The sequence below is a fragment of the Silurus meridionalis genome, chromosome 8 (assembly GCF_014805685.1).
Source record: "Silurus meridionalis isolate SWU-2019-XX chromosome 8, ASM1480568v1, whole genome shotgun sequence".
NCBI lineage: Eukaryota > Metazoa > Chordata > Actinopteri > Siluriformes > Siluridae > Silurus > Silurus meridionalis.
This window is the reverse complement of record NC_060891.1, coordinates 18,273,736-18,296,714: the sequence shown is the minus strand read 5'-3', so window position 1 is coordinate 18,296,714 and position 22,979 is coordinate 18,273,736. Positions and strand designations below refer to the sequence as shown.

The window sequence follows — 22,979 nt, the reverse complement described above, 5'->3', positions numbered from 1 at the left end:
TGTGTCAGCCGGAGTATCATGGATTCAAACCTAGCTCTATCTAGACACACTAGATTAACTATCACATCTGAAATAAACATAGGTAAAGAAAACTCTGCTACTCAAGCAAACAGTTACACATGATCTAGAGACACAGTTCTGAAAACTCCATTAATCAGTTTGGAACTATTAAATAATCTTCTCTTCATTTTCATATTGATTTAAGATGAATTACTTAAAGTAAAGGACATGACATGTACATCATATATACGCTGTAAAGGACTATAACACCACTCCATTTGAATGATGATTGTTTCCCAGTTAATGCGACCATTATTCTCTCCTAATGAACATAAAACATGCAGCAATGATGAGCACTCATGAAACATTTAAGGTAACTCTTAATTGGATTCAGGCAACTTTAGACCTCAGCATCTACATTACAAATAGTATGGTTTATTAATGAGATGAGTTGTAGCTGAATTAAATAATAATAATAATTTGCACTGAATACCAAAAAAAATAAAATCTAAAGCAACTGTGGATAACTAAAAATATCTTTTTACAGCCTTTTATATATTGCTACAGAATGAGGAGCTCATTGTGAAGAGTGTCAGTCCTTTACTCTTTAAGTCCTCAATTAAGAGGATTATGTTGCACTGTTAGCTCAATAATTAAAAAAAAATTAAGATGCCATGCAATTCATGTTTTCATTTATTAAATTAGTCTTCCAAATACAGGTCTAATACTCTTGTATAGCGGAGTAATGCATGACACTAATTTGGGTGGACAAAAGATCCCACATCCCAACTGGAACCATACCTGCTGAATAATTAAAGCAGGAGACAGTTTGACTTTGTTTTGAAAGAAGAAAATGTCAGCACTGTTTTCCATTACAATAAACCAACTATTTATTGTTGTGCAAATGAATATCACATGTTAAACACATTGAGAGGGTTGGTTAAGGTTCCAACCATTACAATGTTTAAGACTACAATTTTGGCCAGTTGGGTAGGATGAAATTTTGTTGGATTATTTTGTGACAAAATAATTAATAAAAAAAACACTATCACAGTATTTTAACATTTGGTTTATTTTCACATTTATACCATTATTTAAGATAATGGTATAGTCATGGTATATGAGAAAAGGGGAACATTGCATGAACATTTTAAATCTTGCAAAAAAGGAAGGAACTAAAAACATTTAGAAAAATCGATGATAATTTTTTCCTACGTTATGCTGTGTTTTTAGTCATTGGTAACCCAGAGAGATGACTCTCAAAAGGATCTAGTTCTAGTTACTAGTGTCTCAGGTTCAGCTCTCATACACTATTAATTGGTGTATCACATCTCCCCTGCCCAACTCCAGCCTTGAACCAAACCAAACTCTTTTGGCTTACTTTGCTTTTGGGGCCTTTCTGTTTCTGTCAAGTGAATGTCGGTTTTGACTATGTAAAACAACTTGTTTGGAGTCAAGTTTAAAACTGGCGTTTCTTCTATGTGCAAGAAGCTCAGAAGAACTGAAGATCTGGTCAATTTTATGGTATGTAATTTTTTTAAAGAGTATGGTTTTGCAAGAAAAGCTGTAGTTCATGGCACACTGTTTAACTTCATTCTAATCCTAGTCTGTTTTCCAAATCATCATCTTGCGTAGTCTTTAAAAATGTGCATTAGAGATGTAGAGACAATGCATATTTTACTGCAGAAATGTAAAATTGTTACTTCTGAAAGCTAATACATGGCTGGTTATTAAATAGATCAATGTTATTAAATAGATCAATGTGTCAACAATTTGAGCCCTGCATTTTATATATAGGTTCATATTAAACCATCATTTAGTTTATTTTTCCCAGTTGTTCAGATAATATCATAGTATCTCAGAAAGCTTATCATTGAATCATAAATGCTTTTTGTGTGCAAAATACATCCCTCTTTTATACAATATTAAAGAAAAGGCACAATTACCTTGATTTATGTACATAAGTACAGAATAACTACAGAAAAAAACCTTGTGCTAATTTCAATACATAGCTGTGTCTAGTATACATTCCATTAAAAATAAAAAATGCTTCTGTCAAAGATTATTGACAAGTTTTATCTATTTATTTGTTTATGTATTTGTTTATGTATTGCTGCTTTGTTTGGTCTACCTGGTTTTTCAGTTCTTTTTTAATCGTTCCACTGTGCAGGTGTAATTGATGACATTTCGCTAAATCAGTTAATGTAGACCTTATTATTACAATAACAGGCTTTTTTAAATGCACCCCTGCCTTGTTGATGGAATTAGGCCATCCAATTTAAATATTAAAAACCCCTTGAGGCCAAATTATCACAAGATACTAGGATTGCTGCGCAACAATACCTGAGACAGTTGGGTGAAAAAGTAGATGTAAATTAAATATGGAATAAAATGGTGCACAGCTAAAATGCCTGTAAAATAAATAAATAAATAAATAAGTACCTGTAATTCAAAGTTATTACAAATTACAAAGTAAACATGTATTAATTTATGTTAATCAGTTAATGATAGTGGGCATTCTAAAATGTACAATTTGAATGTGCAATTTTATGGTTAATATTTAATAACTACAAGAGTGTGTAATATTCTGGGCAGAAAACAAGTTTAGAAAACAAATATGGAGAACCTTTAGAGAAACCTTTTTAAGGGTTTCTCAGGTCTTTTTGGTATATTTTTTCGATTAACTTCTTAAATGATCCTTTAAGAAAAAACCTGCTCTTATAGGCTCTATTTTATTCTTTTACTAAAAGGATCACTTGCAACTTAGGTTGCATCTTCTCAAAAACATTTAATTGTTTGCTCATACAGCAGCTTGATGGTGTTTACATAAAGTTTGTAAAATCAGAGTCTCATAGCACAAGGGTTATTGGTCAATTTAAGCTTTGGTTTACTTTCTGTAAAGTGTTCTTCGTGTCACCCTTATAAGAATGGGTTCCCCTTTTGAGTCTGGTTCCTCTCAAGGTTTCTTCCTCGTAACATCTAAGGGAGTTTTACCTTGCCACAGTCGCCATGGTTTGCTCATCAGGGATAAATGCACGCCATTCACCTTAATTCTTAAAATTCTGTAAAGCTGCTTTGAGACAATTTCTGTTGTGAAAAGGCGCTATAGAAATAAACTTGACTTGACTTTACATGACTTTGATCCAGTTTTCTGGTTTCCTCCCACTGCCAATAAACATGTAAAAAGGTGGATTGCTTGTACCAGATATGCTGCAGCTATGTGTAAATTGTGCCCTGTGATGGACTGGTGTCCTTTTATGGGGTGAATTCTCCTTTTTTGTGACCAGTATTTATGGAATTGCCTTTGAACCTACCCCAGTACTAACCAGGACAAAGTAATGACAAAAGATGAATCAATGTATATTTACTGTACATTTAATGTACTTCATTGCAATTTCCACATTTCTCATTTTTTTTGTCTCACAGAGTGAAATCTAACATATTTCGCAAAAATGAAGCGTGCAAAGTCCCGTGGCTTAAAGGATGATGGGAAAGGTATGAGCTATAATGTTCCATTTAATGTGATTACATCAGTCATTATAGGATGCTGCTTTGGTTTTCATTTCACTAATGCAAGTAACCCCACAAGTAAACCAAACTGGAGTAGACTACAATGTTTATGTAAAAAAGTGATGATCACCATAATCCTTTACTGTCTGATGGTATTTTAAGATGAGCCAGCCATCCTGGAGACAGAGGACTTGGACCGAAGGTTTGGCAGAGCACCAGACCCTGACACAATTTCACTGGCCTCTGTTACGGCTGTGACAACTAATGTTTCTAACAAAAGGTGATTAAATGTCTAATCACAAAATGTTACACAACACATTAAAATGGTGAAATGTAAAAATAAGCACATTATATTATATTATATTATATATTATATTATATTATATTATATTATATTATATTATATTATATTTTTCATATTATAATATATTATATTATATGAATATTATTTAAATATCAACTTTGTTTATTTTATTATGTACAATTTATTTATATTGCACTGTTAAATGTTTTTGGGCAGCTTTGTTGCAAAGTGCTTCACAAATTATATTATATTATATTATATTATATTATATTATATTATATTATATTATATTATATTATATTATATTATATTATATTATATTATATTATCTTTTAGATCAAAGCCTGACATCAAAATTGAACCCAGTGCTGGAAGACTGATGGATTTCCAAGTATGTTAAATAGCACACATATCTAGTAACATTACTTTAACACCGATTGTGCTCATGAATCCAGTTCACATGATAGACTAAATAATTTAGAATAAAAGATTTTTTTATGAAAAGTTATTCTATGTACATTATTGTATTTTAGGTCAGTATTACAGTTATTGAGGCACGACAACTAGTGGGCTTGAACATGGACCCAGTGGTCTGTGTTGAAATTGGTGATGAGAAGAAGTACACTTCAATGAAGGAGTCAACCAATTGTCCTTACTACAATGAGGTAATGTTGACCACCAGGAATAAGAACATACTGTTAAGGGACCGAGTTAAACCCTCTTTGTAGGGTTTTACAGTACATACAACATTTAAGGATACACGTCTACATACAAGGATTCCTGTATAGGGTGTTTACACAGTAATATATTTCAGTTATTTTATTTAATCACATAATACCTCAACTTTTTTTAATTTACATGATTTTATTTTCATCCTTTGTCTTAATTTTTTTAGTATTTTGTCTTCGAGTTCCATGTTCCTCCTGATGTCATGTTTGACAAGATCCTGAGGGTGTCTGTAAGTTTGCTTTTAAAGTTCTTTAACATAATGATTAGGCATTTTTTTTAGAGTTGTAAGATTGCTATATCAAATCCTTATAGGTAATCCACTCAAAGAATCTTCTTCGAAGTGGAACAATGGTTGGTGCCTTCAAGATGGATGTGGGAACAGTTTATTCACAGCCTGGTAACAAGCAACTGTCTTTTCTACTCAGAATAAGCTGAGTATTTTTTTCATAGTGAAAGGAAAACATTTATTACAGTGTACCTCCTCTACAGACCACCAGTTCTATCACAAATGGGCCATATTATGTGATCCTGATGACATCACTGCAGGATGTAAAGGCTATGTAAAATGTGACATTGCTGTGGTTACAAAAGGTGACAACATCAAAACTCCACACAAGTCCAATGAAACCGACGAGGATGACATTGAGGGGTAAAAGGAAAATCTACTACATTCAAAAATCTCCTTACTTAGTGAAAAACAAAATTATATCAAATTTGTGTTATTCTTTGTTGTAGGAACCTTTTGTTGCCAGAAGGTGTTCCAGCTGACCGTCAATGGGCCAGATTCTATGTTAAAATCTACCGAGCTGAAGGCTTGCCTAAGATGAATACCAGCATTATGGCCAACGTTAAAAAGGCATTTATTGGTGAGAATAAAGACCTGCTGGACCCATACGTTCAGGTGCACTTTGCTGGTCAGAAGGTGAGATTTTTTTTATCTGGTTAACAATATGTCTACACTCACACTTTAGTATGTCATTTTAAACATGGTCTATTTCTTGTGATGTATAGGGAAAAACCTCTGTCCAGAAAAGTTGCTATGAACCAATCTGGAATGAGCAGATAATTTTCACTGAACAATTTCCACCACTGTGTAAACGTATGAAGCTTCAAATCCGTGATGCAGACAAAGTGAATGATGTGGCTCTTGGAACCCATTTCATTGACCTACGAAGGTCTCAAATGATGGAGATAAAGGTGAAAGTCGTATTTTGTTGCTACATTTTAATATTGTATTCTGTTTATAATCATATTAAAATTTAAATAAATCATCCTTTGATTTCTTACCAGGCTTTCTCCCAACTTTGGGGCCGGCCTGGGTGAACATGTATGGTTCAACACGAAGCTACACCCTCATGGATGAGTATCAGGACCTGAATGAAGGAGTGGGAGAGGGTGTTTCATTTCGGGCCCATCTGCTGATCAGCCTGGCTGTGGAGATTCTGGACACCTCCTCTCCAGAGATAATAAGCTCTCCTGAGGTTCAAGTGGAAGGCGTGCCCAACATTTCTGAGGTGAAGGATCCAAACATAGGATAAGTGTTTACTAGGAAATTGTTGTGAAATATTGATATTTGTTTTAACTAATATCCCAGATTTTTTAACATTCTTTGTTACTGAGACAAGCTTAGTAGGATCAAGACACTTTGCTCAAGTCAACATTTTAATATATATTTAATTTAATTATTTTATTACAACAATAATAATATAAAGAAAAATAAAAAATTTTTATGGTACCCATTTGAACAAAGTTATAACTGTATATATCTTCATAATTGTATTAATTGTGTATCCAAACTGTATCTATTTATGTACAAACTTTGATTATATATGCTCAGTTAAATTTTAGAAATACAATGGGAAGTTCACAGTCACCAGAAGAACAGATATTTTTATGTGTTTTGACTTTTGTCAATAACTTTAGAATGCCACTGGAAAAATCGAGGAATTTTTCTTGTTTGGAGCATTTCTAGAAGCAACGATGATTGACAGAAAGATTGGTGACAAACCCATCAACTTTGAAGTTACAATAGGTAATCGGAACAAAAAAAGATTTACCCTCCTATATTTATCCCAAAATAAAAAAAACAATAGCCCATGGTTAATAAATTTTCTACTGGTTACAAGGGAATTATGGAAGTGATGTTGATATCCCTACCAAACCAAGAACAAAGAAGTCGAAGAAAGGAGATGGTGATGAAGAATCTGGACTCATCCAAGGTTCCAGTGATGAAGAGGTGGACCATGATGGAGGACTGGAATCAGTGTCGACCACTCCACCAATGAAACCAGTCATCACTGACAGGTATGTGAATATTTGCATGAAAGTAAAGACATGTCCATCATACATAGTCACTGTTGGTCAATTTCTGTTAATTCCACAGGAACTACTTTCACCTTCCATATTTTGAGAGAAAGCCTTGTATTTATATTAAGAGCTGGTGGCAAGACCAGCGAAGAAGACTATACAATGCCAACATAATAGAAAACATTGCAGATAAGCTGGTAGGTTATTTATTTGAAATTTGAAAAAGTTGACTAGATGTCTAAAACTATTTCTCATACCTTTTATTTTCAACTTAAAAGGAAGAAGGACTGAATGATGTTCAGGAGATTATTAAAACGGAGAAAGCTTTTCCTGAGCGTAGACTCAGAGGAGTTCTAGAAGAACTAAGCAATGGCTGCAGGTTTGAAATGTTTTTACCTATACAGTCTAGGACCAGGCTCCCCAAATCTTGTCCTGGATGCCAGGAAGAATTTGGGAATTTTCAATCACTAAGAGCAAATTAATTGTGCCAGTTAACTACAAGGACTAGACTATTTGGCAGAACTGTTTAAACATAGTGCATCAAATAATTTTCTCTTTATTACATGGTGTTATTCTATACATTCTAGAACTAAACTAATTTGTCTTTTAGCAACTTTCTAACACTGGCAAATAAGGACCAAACTCAGTCAGGCATCACAAAGTTGGATCGAGAAAGGCTGAAAGTATGCATGTGGGAGCTGGTACGGTACTCAAAGCATCCAAAAATTCATAAGCTTCGAATATGGTTAATATTTATTTTTTGTTGTGAATTAAAAACAATTATAATAATGTCTATAGGAAACTATGGGCCAACAAGCAAAGACGATGCGAACACAGGTGAAAAAGAAAAATGTCAAGGACAAAGTGAAATTGACACAAAACTTCCTTCAGAAACTGAGATTTTTGTCTGATGAGGTATTATTGACAAAGTACCATTAATTGTTGATGAGTATTTGCCTATATAGTAGTCTAAAAGTGGAAACTAATACAATGTGAAAAATCTTTTTTTTTTTATTGCAGCCTCAACACAGTGTTCCAGATGTTTACATATGGATGGTTAGCAATGGAAAACGCATTGCATATGCTAGAGTGCCCTCCAAAGACATTCTTTTCTCTACTGTTGAGGAGGAGATTGGGAAAGACTGTTCAAAAGTCAAGACTGTTTTCTTCAAGGTGGGATGCAGTTTAGTAAAGAACTAATTTCTCATGTATACTAAAAATAATCCTTTTTCATCACCCTTTCTACAATAATTTTTATATAATTATTGTGAATATTTCTCTATTGATTTTTTTAGCTCCCAGGTAAAAAGAGTTTTGGACCAGCAGGCTGGACTGTGCAAGCCAAAACTGAAATATACCTGTGGCTGGGTTTAAGCAAGCAGCGCAAAGATTTCCTGAATGGGCTACCAAATGGATTTGAGGAGAACAAGGCCATCAAAGGAGCAGGAATGCAGTCATCACCACCAATCAGCTTGATCTACACGAGTAAACAATCTTTATTTGGCTAAAAACAGAAATAAAACTTAAATAAGATGTAATTGTGTCTATAATCTATCTAACTGAAATTGCTTCATACAGTGAAGCAAGTCTTTCAGCTGAGAGTACACATGTACCAGGCAAGAAGCCTGTTTGCTGCAGACAGCACAGGTCTTTCAGACCCCTTTGCCAGAGTTTTTTTTTCCACACACAGCCAAGTCACAGAGGTAATTGCATAATTTATTCTTTAAATAATTTTTACCTACAACTTTAAAAATGTATCTATTCATCCAATGCAAATAAAATCATGTGATTTCACTTATCTTAGATTGTGAATGAAACTCTCTGCCCCACGTGGGACCAACTTCTAGTATTTGACAATGTTGAATTATATGGTGAGGCTTGTGAGTTGAGGGATGACCCTCCGATTATTGTCATTGAGATCTACGATCAAGACAGTATGGTAAGCATATGAATGTTATAACATTCTGGTAACCTGGTAACAAGTTAGGGTTGACAGTGTACCTTTTTATCTACTTGTAGGGAAAAGCTGATTTTATGGGAAGGACATTTGCAAAGCCAATAACTAAGATGTCAGATGAGCATTATGGGCCACCACGGTTTCCGCCTCAGCTAGAGTACTACCAAGTGTACCGTGGAAACTGCACTGCTGGTGAAATGCTTGCAGCTTTTGAATTACTGCAGGTGATAAGGCTATTGCTATATATCTTTTAAAAGTGTATTGCAACTGAAGGTAGTTAAACCAATATTTATTTCCAATAAATATTTTAGATCGGACCGGGTGGAAAGGCTGACCTTCCTCCCATAGATGGACCGACAGATATGGACCGTGGTCCAATTCTGCCTGTTCCCATCGGCATTAGGCCAGTCCTGAGCAAATACCGCATTGAGGTAAAAAGCTCAATTCAACATGCAAGCATAAAAGGTGCAAAATATACAGCACATTTTATTGTATAAAACACTAATGCAATAACTTCATATGTCTACAGGTTTTATTCTGGGGCCTGAGGGACCTAAAGCGAGTGAACCTTTCCCAAGTTGATAGACCACGTGTGGATATAGAATGTGCTGGAAAGGGAATACAGTCAGCTCTCATTCCTAACTTCAACAAAAATCCCAATTTTAGCACACTGGTCAAATGGTTTGAAGTGGTAGGTTTCAGATGGCATGTGAATTCCAAAACTGTACATACAGGTGTTATTTTAACATGGCTTGCTAATATGATATGGATAGTTTAGTCCTAGGGCACAGCGCTCTAAAAAAAGTTTATTATTCCCTATTCTCAACGTACCTGATCCAACACATTAGTCTTCTGTACGTTGGATCAAATGTGATGGAGATAAAACTTGTTCAGGGCAATGTCTCCAGCACTAGAGTTGAGAAGTCTGCTCTGTGCATTATTCTAAATCAGAAAATAACTTTCAATATTACAACCAGAAAAATATCAATATTATGATTTACTAGGACCTGCCAGAAAATGAGCTTCTGCATCCTCCTCTGAATATTCGAGTAGTGGACTGCAGAGCTTTTGGCCGTTATACACTGGTTGGCTCCCATGCAGTTACAACACTGCGAAAATTCATCTACAGATCGCCGGACAAGAGTGTCAACAATTGGTCTGCAATGGGTGGGTTGACAATCAATCTTACAATAAAAGTTATATATCCTATACTTGACTAAAAAGGAGTGCACTTCCATCTAGATCATGATGTTTCCCTGGGACATTAAATCTCAATCTATTCAAAAGAAAGCTGGTATAAAAATGCTTTTCACCTTGATACAGAGAAATGACTGTCAAAGTTGAACATTTAGCATTCTTTTTCACAGAGTATGATAAAGTGCTTGAAATTAGGTCAAAGCAAAAAAAAAATAATAAATACTCTGGCATTCTGTATTTGTTCTACAGAAGAAATTGTGATCCATACTGAACCTGAACCTGCTGTAAAAAAGATGGAGACAATGGTCAAACTTGATTCAGTATGTACTAAGAAATGACACTTCTGCTTTGATATTTCCCAAACATACCTTTTTCTAAAAGCAGTCTCTTTGCAAAAAAAAATTCAAACCATGTTTGTTTTGCCTCTACAGGGTTCCGATGCGGTTGTTAAGGTTGATATGGTAAGTACGATATGGTATTCAGTATGCCTTTCCATATTGTTCTGCACAAATCCAGACACTAAAAAGTCCCCAAAACAATTTGAGTCAAATATGCCCAATGTCAATCCATAATTCCAATTCTAAACAATAATATTTTGGACCTCATAAGAATTAAATTGTTAGTTTCCTTCTTCTCTAATGGTTTCAATAAGTTGCTTAAGTAAAATGGCCAAGCATATCGTAAAGTTTTCAGCATGGTCTCCTCTTAATCAAAGCCTGATGATGACAAGGATGGAAAAGGAAAGAAGAAGAGGAAGAAAGGGGAAGAAATTGAGGAAGAACCACTAGATGAGAGCATGCTGGATTGGTGGTCCAAATACTTTGTATCAATCGAAACACTTATGGAGGTAAGAGACAAATATTAAACTATTATTATAGAATTTGAACTTTGCGATCCAGCTAGTGCTTTTAGAAATATAATTAATATTAATGTATAGTTTTAGGGTTTATATAAGTCACATGTTCCTTACCATGTAGATCCTAAAAGCACAAGAGGCTGAAAAGGCAGAGACAGAGGAAAGAGAAGAAATGGATGCAGATGGAGCAGGTAAAGACAGTAATACTGTATGCCTCAAGCAAGATAGCAAATATAAAAATCTATTCAGCTCTGTTAAAAACTACAGAGTGAGGGGGGAATGTTGTAAACGCTAATATAAAATGTGTGTGACCCATTGTAGATGTCTAGTTTTACCAGTATTATAAGAAATGTCAGTAAATGTTTTTAATACATAAAAAGGGTTAAGTACAATATTTCAAATATAGCCTCTTACAGTCAGACATTTGCAATTTGTTTGATCATGTACAGGCTAATAAAAATTTATGTCTAGCCAAATTTGGTTGAAGAAATTAATAGTATGGAAATTTGTATTAAGAAGTGTGTGCATCCTCTGGCCTCCTTTCTCTTGCTCCCCTGTGAACAGATATTAAATCTGACTCTAATGTGAAAGGAAACAAGAAAAAAAAAGGGAAAGCAAAGGATAAGAATAAAGCTGCTCCAGGGGAAGGTGTAACTGACAGGAAAAAGCCTAAAATTGAAGAACTGAAGGTAAATGTTGCTTTTAGCTTTTAGAGTTTTGTTTTTTGTGTTTGTTTTGTTTATTGTTTTTGTGTTGTTACCATTTTTCAGTTATCACTAAATATATGAGTGGAGTAGAGATATATTTGCTTTATCATTTCCAACAGGTATACAACAGAGAGCTAGAGAATGAATTTGATTACTTTGAAGATTGGCTCCACACCTTTAATCTTTATCGAGGAAAGAGTGGTGATGATGACGAAAATGCAATGGATGAGGACAGACTTGTTGGCAAATTTAAAGTAAGCCTCATCAAACAAATGATTGTAAATAGTCTTTGCTGATTTACTGCTAAATACATTTAAATGTCAGCTGTTAATTCTGTTGTGCTTTGTTGTGTTTTGCAGGGATCCTTGTGTATGTACAAAGTGTCAGATGAGCTGTATAGAGAAATGGGTATTGATCCCAACATAGGCACTTTCCAGAACATTCCACACAATGATCCAGTCAATGTTTTAGTTCGAGTCTATGTCATAAGGGTATGTACAGCCAAGTATATACACATATTTGTTACAATGTTTTATGTATGTGTGACAATTTTAACTAAACTAACTTTGTCACAGGCTACAGATCTGCACCCTGCAGATATAAATGGGAAAGCAGATCCATACATTGCAATTAAGCTGGGAAAATCGGAGATCAAAGACAAAGAAAACTACATCTCTAAACAACTTAATCCTGTCTTTGGAAAGTACGTTTATATGAAAGTTAATGCTAGTAGAGAAAAAATAGTTAATGAAAAAATGTATTTAAATATGAGTTTGTGTATGTGGCTAGATAAAAAATGCTTGGAAATATACTGTTACCTCTACCATTTTTTTCCTAATCCTCCTAGATCATTTGACATTGAGGCTACATTCCCTATGGACTCCACCCTCACTGTGTCCATCTATGACTGGGATTTGGTCGGCACTGATGACTTGATTGGGGAGACAAAACTTGATTTGGAGAATCGCTATTACAGCAAACACAGGGCCACATGTGGTATTAGTACAAGCTATGCAATGTATGTGCTTTTCTGCCAATAAATATATTAACAAATACATTTACAATCTAGTTTAAACATGTACATATTACAAGAATAGCATTCAGTCAAATATCTAACAAAACTTTTTAGTTAGACTTTTTTTTTCCATTTGTGTTTTTGCAGCCATGGTTACAATGTTTGGAGAGATCCACTGAAGCCAACACACATCCTAGCTAAACTTTGCAAGGATGGCAAATTAGATGCACCCCAGTATGGCCCTGGAGGAAGAGTGAAGGTGGCAAACAGAGTTTATACAGGCCCAACTGAAATTGAAGATGAAAATGGTATGCACCTGTTTTTACTAAATAATGCAATCGATAATAATGGAAAATAACACTTTTACTCCAAAGTGGTATATTTCTTATATTCAAATATATTTTTGTTTTTTAATTATTTTGCATTTTAACACTTAAAAATAATAATAAGGTTGGTGAATATCATCTGGATACCTGACTTTGAGTGAACATGACATGATGTGCTGAGACATTTACATGATTTCTCTAAGCTAAAGTAAGCTGTAAGAAATTGATATATGGCATAGTATCTGGTTTAAACATCACCCTTAAGCAGCCATCTTTCCCTTTTTTCCACTTATTGTGCCTATGATTGAAGGTACTGGTATCCTGTTTACAGTTCACCATTTTGTAATACTTTCTTAGTCCATAAAGTCTATTTAGAACTCTGTGGCTTTTGTTTAATTTGGGTTTCCTCATTATTATATGAGTTAACTTTGAACTGTTCTGTATGGCTCCCTTAGCATTCTGTTTTTCCCCATCACATACATCCACCTGTAAATTAAAAGATATGGCCCTATCATATATCTTCCTTTACCAGTAAGATTAAAAAGTTAAATGAAACCAATTAACTTCAATCTGGAATCCTGGGTATCCCCATCTCAGGAGGCGGAGCTTGAGGTCTAGCTTAATATGGACACAATGGCAAAAATAGAATGACACAAAAAGTGATGTAGTGATGTTTTATTTACATTGTGTCATATGCTATCCAAGTATTAACATTTTATAACAGTTATTAAATTAATTTAAAATTATTAATATAATTTGGGGTCTTATATTAGAAAATCTAGACATTTAAATTATTCTGCATTCAGTAGCAATGTATTGTGAAATGCTGAATCTACTCGTGCATAATGAGGATGATTTCTGACAGGGCTCAAAAAACAGACAGATGAGCACCTTGCTCTAGCAGTTCTTAATCACTGGGAGGACATACCACGAGTGGGCTGCAAACTTATCCCAGAGCATGTAGAAACCAGACCTCTACTTAACCCTGATAAACCTGGGATTGAGCAGGTCAGTGGTCGATGTTAAAAATCAAACTCAATGGCTGAAAATCTGTAACTAAACTAGAGGAATAGTTCTGAAAAGGAATGGCATCAGAATCTTAACACTTGTTTGATATAAATGTATACTTAAAATAAAGAAGCATCAAGTCTTTCTCTACCATTCTATTTGAACTATTATTTTGTGTAGGGGAGAATTGAAATGTGGGTGGATATGTTCCCAAAAGACCAGCCTGCACCTGGACCTGCTATCGATATTTCACCACGCAAACCAAAGAAGTAGGGTCCTTACATAAAGACTCATTTTGGCTTCTATAATCTACATTTAAAATTATAATGGAATGTCAGCTAATACATGATTAAGACTTTTCATTGTAATTTTCTTGTTAAAAGGTTTGAACTCAGGGTAATCGTTTGGAATACAGATGAGGTTGTCCTGGAAGATGATGACATATTCACAGGAGAAAAGTCCAGTGATATTTTTGTTAGAGGGTAATATGCTTTTGTTGTTAATTATGATCAACATACAACATGATCGTTTTTGCCGGTCATGTTCATGTGGAGTTCAACTTTTATGTTTCACAGATGGCTTAAAGGTCAACAAGAAGATAAGCAAGACACAGATGTCCATTACCACTCCCTAACAGGGGAAGGGAACTTCAACTGGCGCTTCATTTACCCCTTTGACTATTTAATGGCTGAAGAGAAAATTGTCATATCAAAGAAGGAATCCATGTTCTCCTGGGACGAGACCGAATACAAGATCCCTGCCCGTCTGAATCTGCAAGTTTGGGATGCAGATCATTTCTCTGCTGATGACTTCCTGGGTGAGATTCTCAGTTGTTTTGCAAAATCTAATTCTGACTAATATAGGCAAATTTTTAAGACAAAGGATTTTTATCACAAGCAAATGATTGTAATGTGTTTACATGAGTACTTTATTTCCCATTCAGGTGCAATTGAACTAGACCTGAACAGATTTCCTCGTGGTGCAAAAACTGCAAAACAGTGCACCCTCGACATGGTTCTTAACGAACAAGACATGCCAATGGTCAACATTTTCAAGCAGAAAAGAATCAAGGGCTGGTGGCCATTTATAGCCAGAGATGAAAATGATGAGATGGAAATTACGGTACATGAAGACAATACAATTAATATACATTATATACTCAATGTTTCTCCTCATAACCAGTTTATTAATGCGATTGTATCCCTCTTATAGGGGAAAGTAGAGGCAGAGCTTCACCTTTTGACAGGTGAAGAAGCAGAAAAAAGTCCTGTTGGAGAAGGAAGGAATGAGCCAGAGCCTCTAGAGAAGCCCAAGTAAGAGCTGTCAAAACGGCAAAAAAAAAAAATGTGTCTAAATAATAGAGCAGTACAACAACTAATATTATAGAGAGCATTTTTAAGTATAAATTATTTAATGTGTACTTATGGTTTAGACTTTTATAAGAAGTATAAAACCAGTAAATAGGATTTTAATGTGCTGCTGTGTTACCTTTCTGGGAAAGAGAATAACACAAAACAATTAGGTGTTGTAGCAGATCAAATACAATAACAAATGTAAAAGTGTAAAAATGACAACAGTAAATTGTAAAGTAACAGACAACTTCTTCTTAGGTTAAGCAAAGTATATAAAGCTTTATGCAGCATAATAACTCCAGACAGAAGTATTTTCTCTTTAAGATCACCTGCTGAATACAGGCCAGTACAGGCTCTGAATTGTAGGAGACAATAGTATGCTGTGAGGATTTTGATAATAAACATTTGTGATTAAATATGTCCTCTAAATGAATGGACACTAATGTTCACAGACACAGAAGGAAAATCCCCTTAAAGATTTTAATATGGTGTAAGTAGAAAATCATGCTAAAAAATCAAGGTAGACATATATAGATATAAAATTAGAAAATGTAATCCTTTTAATGAGGGAAAAGGATACAAGCTACTTCAGAGACACTTATGAAATTCACATTTCTGCATCCAAAGTCTGGATTTGTACCAACGTTCATTATATGGTAAGTAGTGCTCCAAGAATAATGGTTATAGTGTAACTATAACCATAGAATGAAAATGTACATTTTGCTGATTTTATCTCCAACATAAAATGTCAAAAATATATTTTATATTTGTATACTATTACTGAAATTGCTAATGCTTTAATTAATCATTTGACAGTATCTGCATTAATGCTTTACAGTAGATATTCATTCTGTTGGGTTTTATATACATGCAGATATGTTTTTTTCAAAACTTGCTGTCAAATACAAGCTAAATTAAATGTTAACAAGTACTCATGTATATTAAAAAACACCAAACCAAATAGGATATACGATCCTAAATAGCAGATGTCATATACTGCCACATTTTACTTAAACAATGTATTTTTTATTGTGTGTGGTTTCTTAAAAATGTTCAAAATCCGTTGTGGATATTTGCTGAATAATCTTTTTTTGTCCAACAGTCGCCCTGACACAACGTTCCTGTGGTTCATCAGTCCACTCAAAGCAATCCGATATCTGGTCTGCAACAACTACAAGTGGCTGATCATCAAAATAGTGGTTGCTTTGCTGTTGTTAGCAATGCTGGGCTTATTCATTTACAGCATGCCTGGCTATATGGTGAAAAAGCTACTGGGTGCTTAAATGGCACTCGTATTATCCATAACAACTTATCTTACAGCGGCATCATCCTAGATGCAGTAACTTCAGTCTTTTTAAGCAGTACTATTTAAAATAAGAAAATGTTTGCATATTGTTTGATCCAAACCATACTCCATGTTTCAATAACAGTAACAAAACAAATCATTTATTAATATACATTATTTGCATTAAAAATCTTTAGTTTTGGCATAAGTTTTGCTAATAAGGGGAAATTGTTAAATACTTTTATATATGTGTGTGTGTGTGTTTTAAGAAATGGTGTCCCCATGACAAAAATCTTAAGTGCAATGTCTAGTAATGTTTGGCAATGTTTTGTCAGATATATGCAGTGACTTTGTGATTTAAAATTGTGATTTAAAACATTAAGATTCTGAGGAAAATCTAAAAGCAACTCAAATGAAGAACTTTAAAAGGAGGGATTCAACTGCTCAGTCTCCTCTATATCATTAAGAATAAAAATCTATCCTGTTAAGGCACATACTCTTTTAATTTCATATTTAGATGAGCATTCCATTTTGAAGCTTCAATATAATTTAAAGTGTTTTAATGCCTAATACGAGATGCCTAATCAATGGAAATTGGGTGCAAGAGATTTCATTTACATAATAATGTAAACAGCATGAAAGATTAAATAATTCTTAAAATTGTGCATGGCTTAAAGGGAATGTGGGAGGAAATTTGTGTAAAATTTCCACTGTAAGGAAACATAGATTTGCATTATAGGCCAGACTTCAGAAAAAGAAGATGATTTGTTAATTTGTTAGAAACAGAAGACATCAGGCCATCAGTAAAACTGCAAACTGTATTTGAAAAATAGTAAAAAGTTTCTTAGCAATCACTAATTTGCAACACTTGAGTTGATGTTACATAAAGCTTTATAATGACCCGCATTAGCACTCCATCTTGGATGTTTATAGTTAAATTACATTTCCTCAGTGTAAGGTAATGCATCTGTGCTTTGTTTGACCAACATAAATAAATAAACTCTTCCAATGTACTTGTTTCTGGACTATTTTTCAAACAGTGACTATTTGTCTTTAAGAACAAATACTTACTGTATAGCAGTCCCTACTGTAATCTGAGAACAAACCAGGTTTTAATAATTACAATATCTGCAGATTTTCTTTTTTTTTTTTTTTGCATGAGCTTCAAAGTAAATGCACTACAAAGTAAAGTGATGTTAGAAAGTGCAAATGGAACACAGTAAACAAGACACATATCACAACAGTGCACAACCCCTAATGTTTAACTTTACTTGCAAACTAAAAATGGGACTGTGTATTCATTTGTTAAATAAAGTCAAAATATTGTAGCTACTGGACATCAGCTATGGTGTCAAAAACATTACTTACTTATACTACAAAAAGGCCAACATACTGCAGTACTTCTGCAAGTAAGTCTCAATATTACTGTTTTAATAGATTTTTGAATAGACAGATACTTTATTCGTCCCAATGGAAAATCTTAATGAATGAATATAACTGTGTATTATGAGGGCAAAAGCAAGAGTGTATTGCTAAATATAATTGCACACTAATGACTGTATACGAGACGAGACTGTATCTGCAGTCTGTATACCTGAGTGCAAACTAAGTATAAATTATAAGAGAAACTGGCTGGCTTGTCATTTATCACTTTGTTGTTTGAGTCATAAATACAGCTTGGTTTTTAATCTTTTTTAAAGAACTAGCATAATAAAAACTCTCTTTGAGAATGGAACTGAATAAAATAGATACGCTTCTCACAATGTTTCATAATTGTCCTCTTTGATATCCTCAAAATTTGTTAGAAACTTAAAGCTTAAGTTTCTCTTTTGTCTCAACAGCCGTCCAGACATTACATTCCTGTGGTTCCTTACTCCACTAAAAGCAATCCGCTATTTTATCTGCAATCAGTACAAGTGGCTTGTGATCAAAATCGTCCTGGCTCTGCTCCTGCTCGCCATCGTGGCTCTCTTCCTCTACAGTATGCCTGGTTACATGGCCAAGAAACTTCTTGGAGTCTAAGTAAGGAGGATAACCTGCTTTGTCTTTTTATGTCTAAAATGTGTCTAGTGAAATGCTGTGCTGAAATTAAGTATATTGTGTCATTTCAGGATGGAAAATAATTATAATAAAAAATAAATTGAATAAATATATATCATATATGTTGCAGTCAGTGCTGCATGTGTTGTGTTTTCTGGAGGTTTTAAAGTTTGACAATAAAAAAACATAGAATAGAAGAGACTTGCCTAATCTTATTTGGGGTTGACTTGTGTTTATTTAGTTTGTCTGCTGAGTGATTTTAAGCAGAATTCTGTAAATTGTGATGTAATGTCTGTAAATTGTGATGTAACAAAATTAAATGGATCAAAATACAGTTTGTACCTAAGCTTTTCATTTTTACAAACCACTAAGCCTGCTTTATTATATTATATTTTTACACTATTTAAATAGTGGTGGTCTGTTCAAGGGCATGCATTTGTGTGAGTTTGGCATTCTTTAACATTTTCAGCATTTAACTTTAAAGTCACAACCATAATCTATGGATATAGATCCATATCCTTTCATGTCCTTTCTTAAACTTTTGTACCATTTGCCCCTATCTATAACTGTAGTCATGACTTCATACTTCAACAAATCCTAGTACTGATCATGTTTTTATTGCATGCCTGTTTCTATTACTGATAAACATATCCATTTACTGAAGTAACAACAGTATATGTTTAAAATTCATATGTCATTATTAAACTGATGGTGGGTGACCCTTACTGAAAAGTTGTTTATTTTTCCACAAGGACCTCAAGTGTTAGCTTCCTTGGATGGTGCCCAAACTTTGTTGGCTCAAATCAATTGCTGGTAATTATTGCTCATGCTGGTAATAACATTAGTACAAAAAGCTAAATTACACATCAAATAGCAAATGTACCAGACATAGTGTAAAGAACTCCCCAACGAGGGTGTTACAACAGTTTACAGCAGATCAAGGCATGCATTTGCTATTAAACTGTCACGAGCTTCAGGTATGTGGGGATTCATAAGGATTCAATGTTATATACAAAACTGTTAATTACCTCATCAGGAACACCCTTTAATAACGCAAAAAACTCTAATAGAAGGGTTTATTTCATGCATAACAGGGGAGACATGAAGCAAAGAATGCTTCCTGAAAATGATTTGTGGTGATGTTACAAAGTTTTGACACCTGTCTCGTTCATTTACTTGGATAGACAGTAACATGTCTCTCAGGTAGCCACTAGAGGGAGACATTTTAGTTTTACTTTTGAATCACTTTTAGGAGATCCATTCATACTGCAAGGACAATTGTGCAAGCGATTTAGAAACGCGGCTAGTATGTGTTTAGAATACTTTAGTACTAAAGAGTTATTTCATATTTATTCGTTTACAAAATAAAAGTATGTTATTACACTTACTATGTAGAAACAACACCAACGTTTTTGCCATAAACTCCCAAAGTCTGAAATCTCCCAACGTTCTTAAAAAAAAATGACTCAGTATTAGCTCAAGCATTCGTGCCAATTGATGAAACGACATAAACTTATAAAGAACGAATGCAACTAAAAATTGAATGCACATACAGTACAGGTGAATCTCAATATATTAGAATATCATTCAAAAGATAATTTATTTTAGTAATTCAATACAATAAAAGTAAATTCGTATATTATATAGATTCATCATACACAGACTGATATATTTCAAGTGTTTCTTTTTTTTATTTCCATGATTATGGCTTACAGCTAACAAATACACAAATTTCAGTATTTCAGAAAATTAGAATATTGTGAAAAAGTTAAATATTGGAGACTCGTGGCATCACACTCTAATCAGCTAATTAAATCCAAACACCTGCAAAGGTTTCCTGAGCCTTTAAATGGTGTCTCAGTCTGGTTCAGGCTACACAATCATGGAGGAAGAATGCTGACTTGACAGTTGTCCAGAAGACGATCATTGACACCCTGCACATGGAGGGTCAGACACAAAAGGTCATCGCTAAAGAAACCGGCTGTTCACAGAGTGCTGTATCCAAGCACATTAATGGAAAGTTGAATGGAAGGAAAAAATGTGGTAGAAAAAGGTGAAACGAAGTCCATTCAAGATTCACAAAGAGTGAACTGCAGCTGGAGTCAGTGCTTTAAGAGCCACCATACACAGATGTATCCATTAGCTACAACTGACGCATTCCTTGTTTCAAACCACTCCTAATCGAGAGACAACATCAGAGGTGTCTTACTTGGGCAAAGGAGACAAAGGACTAAACTGTTGCTGAGTGGGCTAAAGTCGTCTTTTCAGATGAAAGGAAAGTAAATTTTGCATGTCATTTGTAAATTAAGGTCACAGACTCTGGAAGAAGAGAGGAGAGGCACAGAATCCAAATTGCTTGAAGTGCAGTGTAAAGTTTGCACAGTCATTGGTTTGGGAAGTCACGTCATCTGCTGGTGTTGGTCCTGTGTTTTATGAAGTCCAAGGTCAGCACAGCCATCTACCAGGATGCTTCCCTTTGCTGAATGGCTATATGAAGATGCTGATTTTTTTTTTTTATCACCTGCCCACACTGCCAAAATCACCAAAAGTTGGTTAAATGACCATTGTGTTGGTGTGCTTGACTGGCCAGCAAACTCACCTGACCTGAACCCCATAGAGAATCTATTTGGTATTGTCAAGAGTAAAATAAGAAACAAGATACCAAAAAATGCAGATGAGCTGAAGGCCAGAATCATCAAAATAATTTGAAATATTTCAGTCTGTGTGTAATAAATCTATATAATATACGACTTTCACTTTTTGTATTGAATTGCTAAAATAAATCGACTTTTTAATGATATTCTAAGTTATTAAGATGCACCTGTATAATCGGGAGAACGCCCTAAGGATCTCTGAGAGTAACCCATTACAGCTCATTTCATAGCACGATCTAGGGAAACGTGTTTTAGATTTCCTTCTGTTGTGATACAGCTGAAATGTTTAGTGTAATTTGAGCTCACAATACAGTTCCATCAAATTTACGCGACAAACACTGCAATAAAAATAGACGCTGGTCTTGGAGCTACAAAAAAAAAAATTGATAAAATAGCCTCCTTCGAGCCGGATTCGAACCAGCGACCTAAGGATCTCTGCGAGTAATCCACTACAGTCCTCCGCTCTACCAACTGAGCTATCGAAGGCCACATGCATTGGCACCTCCCAACACCGAGTTGTCACAGCAAGTGTTCCACAAGTCATTCGCGCGCACGGTTTAGGGTGGAGAATATGTTGTAGATTTCTTTATCTCTTTAGAAATACTATTTATTTGACAGAAAGCATTACAACAAACCAGCGTTGTGAATACTAAGGGCATTAAATCCAGTTCTTTAACTAGGCTAATGTCTAAAATTGGCATTTAAGATTATTGTTGCCAGCCGAATCGCATGTGTAAATGCAAACTGAAAGAACAGGTAATGGTGTACACAGTTCAATAGTGAATATCTTAAAAATGCCCAACGTTTAAAAGTAAAAGTAAAATGTTTCTGTCGCCCTCTAGTGGCCAAACATAACACTCTTCCATGTAAAGGGACGAGATAAGTGTCAAAACTTTGTAACACCAAGCCAGACAGTTTCTCTTAATAAAGCATAGTTTATATTTTATACTTCATTTGCACTCAGGTATACAGACTGAAGATACAGTCTAGTATACAGTCATTAGTGTGCAATTATATTTAGCAATACACTCTTGCTTTTGCCCTCATGATACACAGTTAAATTAATTCATCAAGATTTAACATTGGGAGGAATAAACTATCTATCTATTTAGCAGAATAGCTGAACTGTTTTCTTCAAATATCTATTAAAACAGTAAAATTGAGACTTACTTGCAGAAGTACTGCAGTATGTTGGCCTTTTTTGTACTAACTGGATGTTTTATATGAGGTAATGTGAGGTAATGTAATGTAATGTAACGTAATGTATTTGACACCAAAGCTGTTGTCCAATAGCTACAATAGATCTTCTTTAACAGATGACTACACAGGGTCTGTCCCATTTTCCTACACGTTATAGTGCACTTAGATACCTGGACACAATTTGTGTCTTGTTTACTGTGTTCCATTTGCAGTTTCTAATATCACTTTACTTTGTGTATGTTATAAAGTGTTCACAGTGAGTGTTCAACAGTTCATTTCATAGCATGGTTTAGGATGGAAGATGCTTTAGAGTTCTTTCTTGGGTGATACAGCGGAGATGTTTAGTGTTACTTACAATACAGTTACATTATTTTACACACAGGTAATTTTACAAAAAAATAAGCTGGCCTTGGATATGTAAAATAAACAAATATAAAGTCTCCTTCGAGCCGGATTCGAACCAGCGACCTAAGGATTACTGGGATGTATCCACTACAGTCCTCCGCTCTACCAACTGAGCTATCGAAGGCCA

General features: G+C 34.5%; 1 protein-coding gene and 2 non-coding genes across 3 annotated transcripts; 1 reads left to right on the top strand and 2 right to left on the bottom strand.

Moving 5' to 3' along the window:
- Window positions 1-3,241: 3,241 nt before the first annotated feature.
- LOC124390093 (otoferlin) lies at window positions 3,242-16,551 on the top strand. Its single transcript, XM_046855799.1, is given in 43 exon segments — window positions 3,242-3,335; window positions 3,427-3,495; window positions 3,673-3,790; window positions 4,151-4,205; window positions 4,348-4,479; window positions 4,710-4,772; window positions 4,856-4,940; window positions 5,033-5,192; window positions 5,279-5,465; window positions 5,555-5,711; window positions 5,714-5,740; window positions 5,834-6,057; window positions 6,467-6,575; window positions 6,670-6,847; window positions 6,927-7,047; window positions 7,129-7,229; window positions 7,461-7,551; window positions 7,649-7,765; window positions 7,871-8,023; window positions 8,146-8,335; window positions 8,429-8,553; window positions 8,655-8,789; window positions 8,870-9,031; window positions 9,119-9,238; window positions 9,337-9,498; window positions 9,812-9,974; window positions 10,254-10,324; window positions 10,436-10,465; window positions 10,720-10,851; window positions 10,982-11,051; window positions 11,425-11,549; window positions 11,687-11,821; window positions 11,927-12,058; window positions 12,143-12,270; window positions 12,415-12,585; window positions 12,730-12,890; window positions 13,774-13,916; window positions 14,097-14,185; window positions 14,300-14,398; window positions 14,492-14,733; window positions 14,860-15,038; window positions 15,129-15,229; window positions 16,371-16,551. Coding segments are annotated over 42 exon segments (5,367 nt in total). The 5' UTR covers window positions 3,242-3,335; window positions 3,427-3,452.
- A 5,093-nt stretch (window positions 16,552-21,644) lies between these two features.
- Window positions 21,645-21,733, bottom strand: trnay-gua. Its single transcript is given in 2 exon segments — window positions 21,645-21,680; window positions 21,697-21,733. It is a non-coding gene; the product is annotated as a tRNA-Tyr (tRNA).
- A 1,154-nt stretch (window positions 21,734-22,887) lies between these two features.
- trnay-gua lies at window positions 22,888-22,976 on the bottom strand. Its single transcript is given in 2 exon segments — window positions 22,888-22,923; window positions 22,940-22,976. It is a non-coding gene; the product is annotated as a tRNA-Tyr (tRNA).
- Window positions 22,977-22,979: the final 3 nt, after the last annotated feature.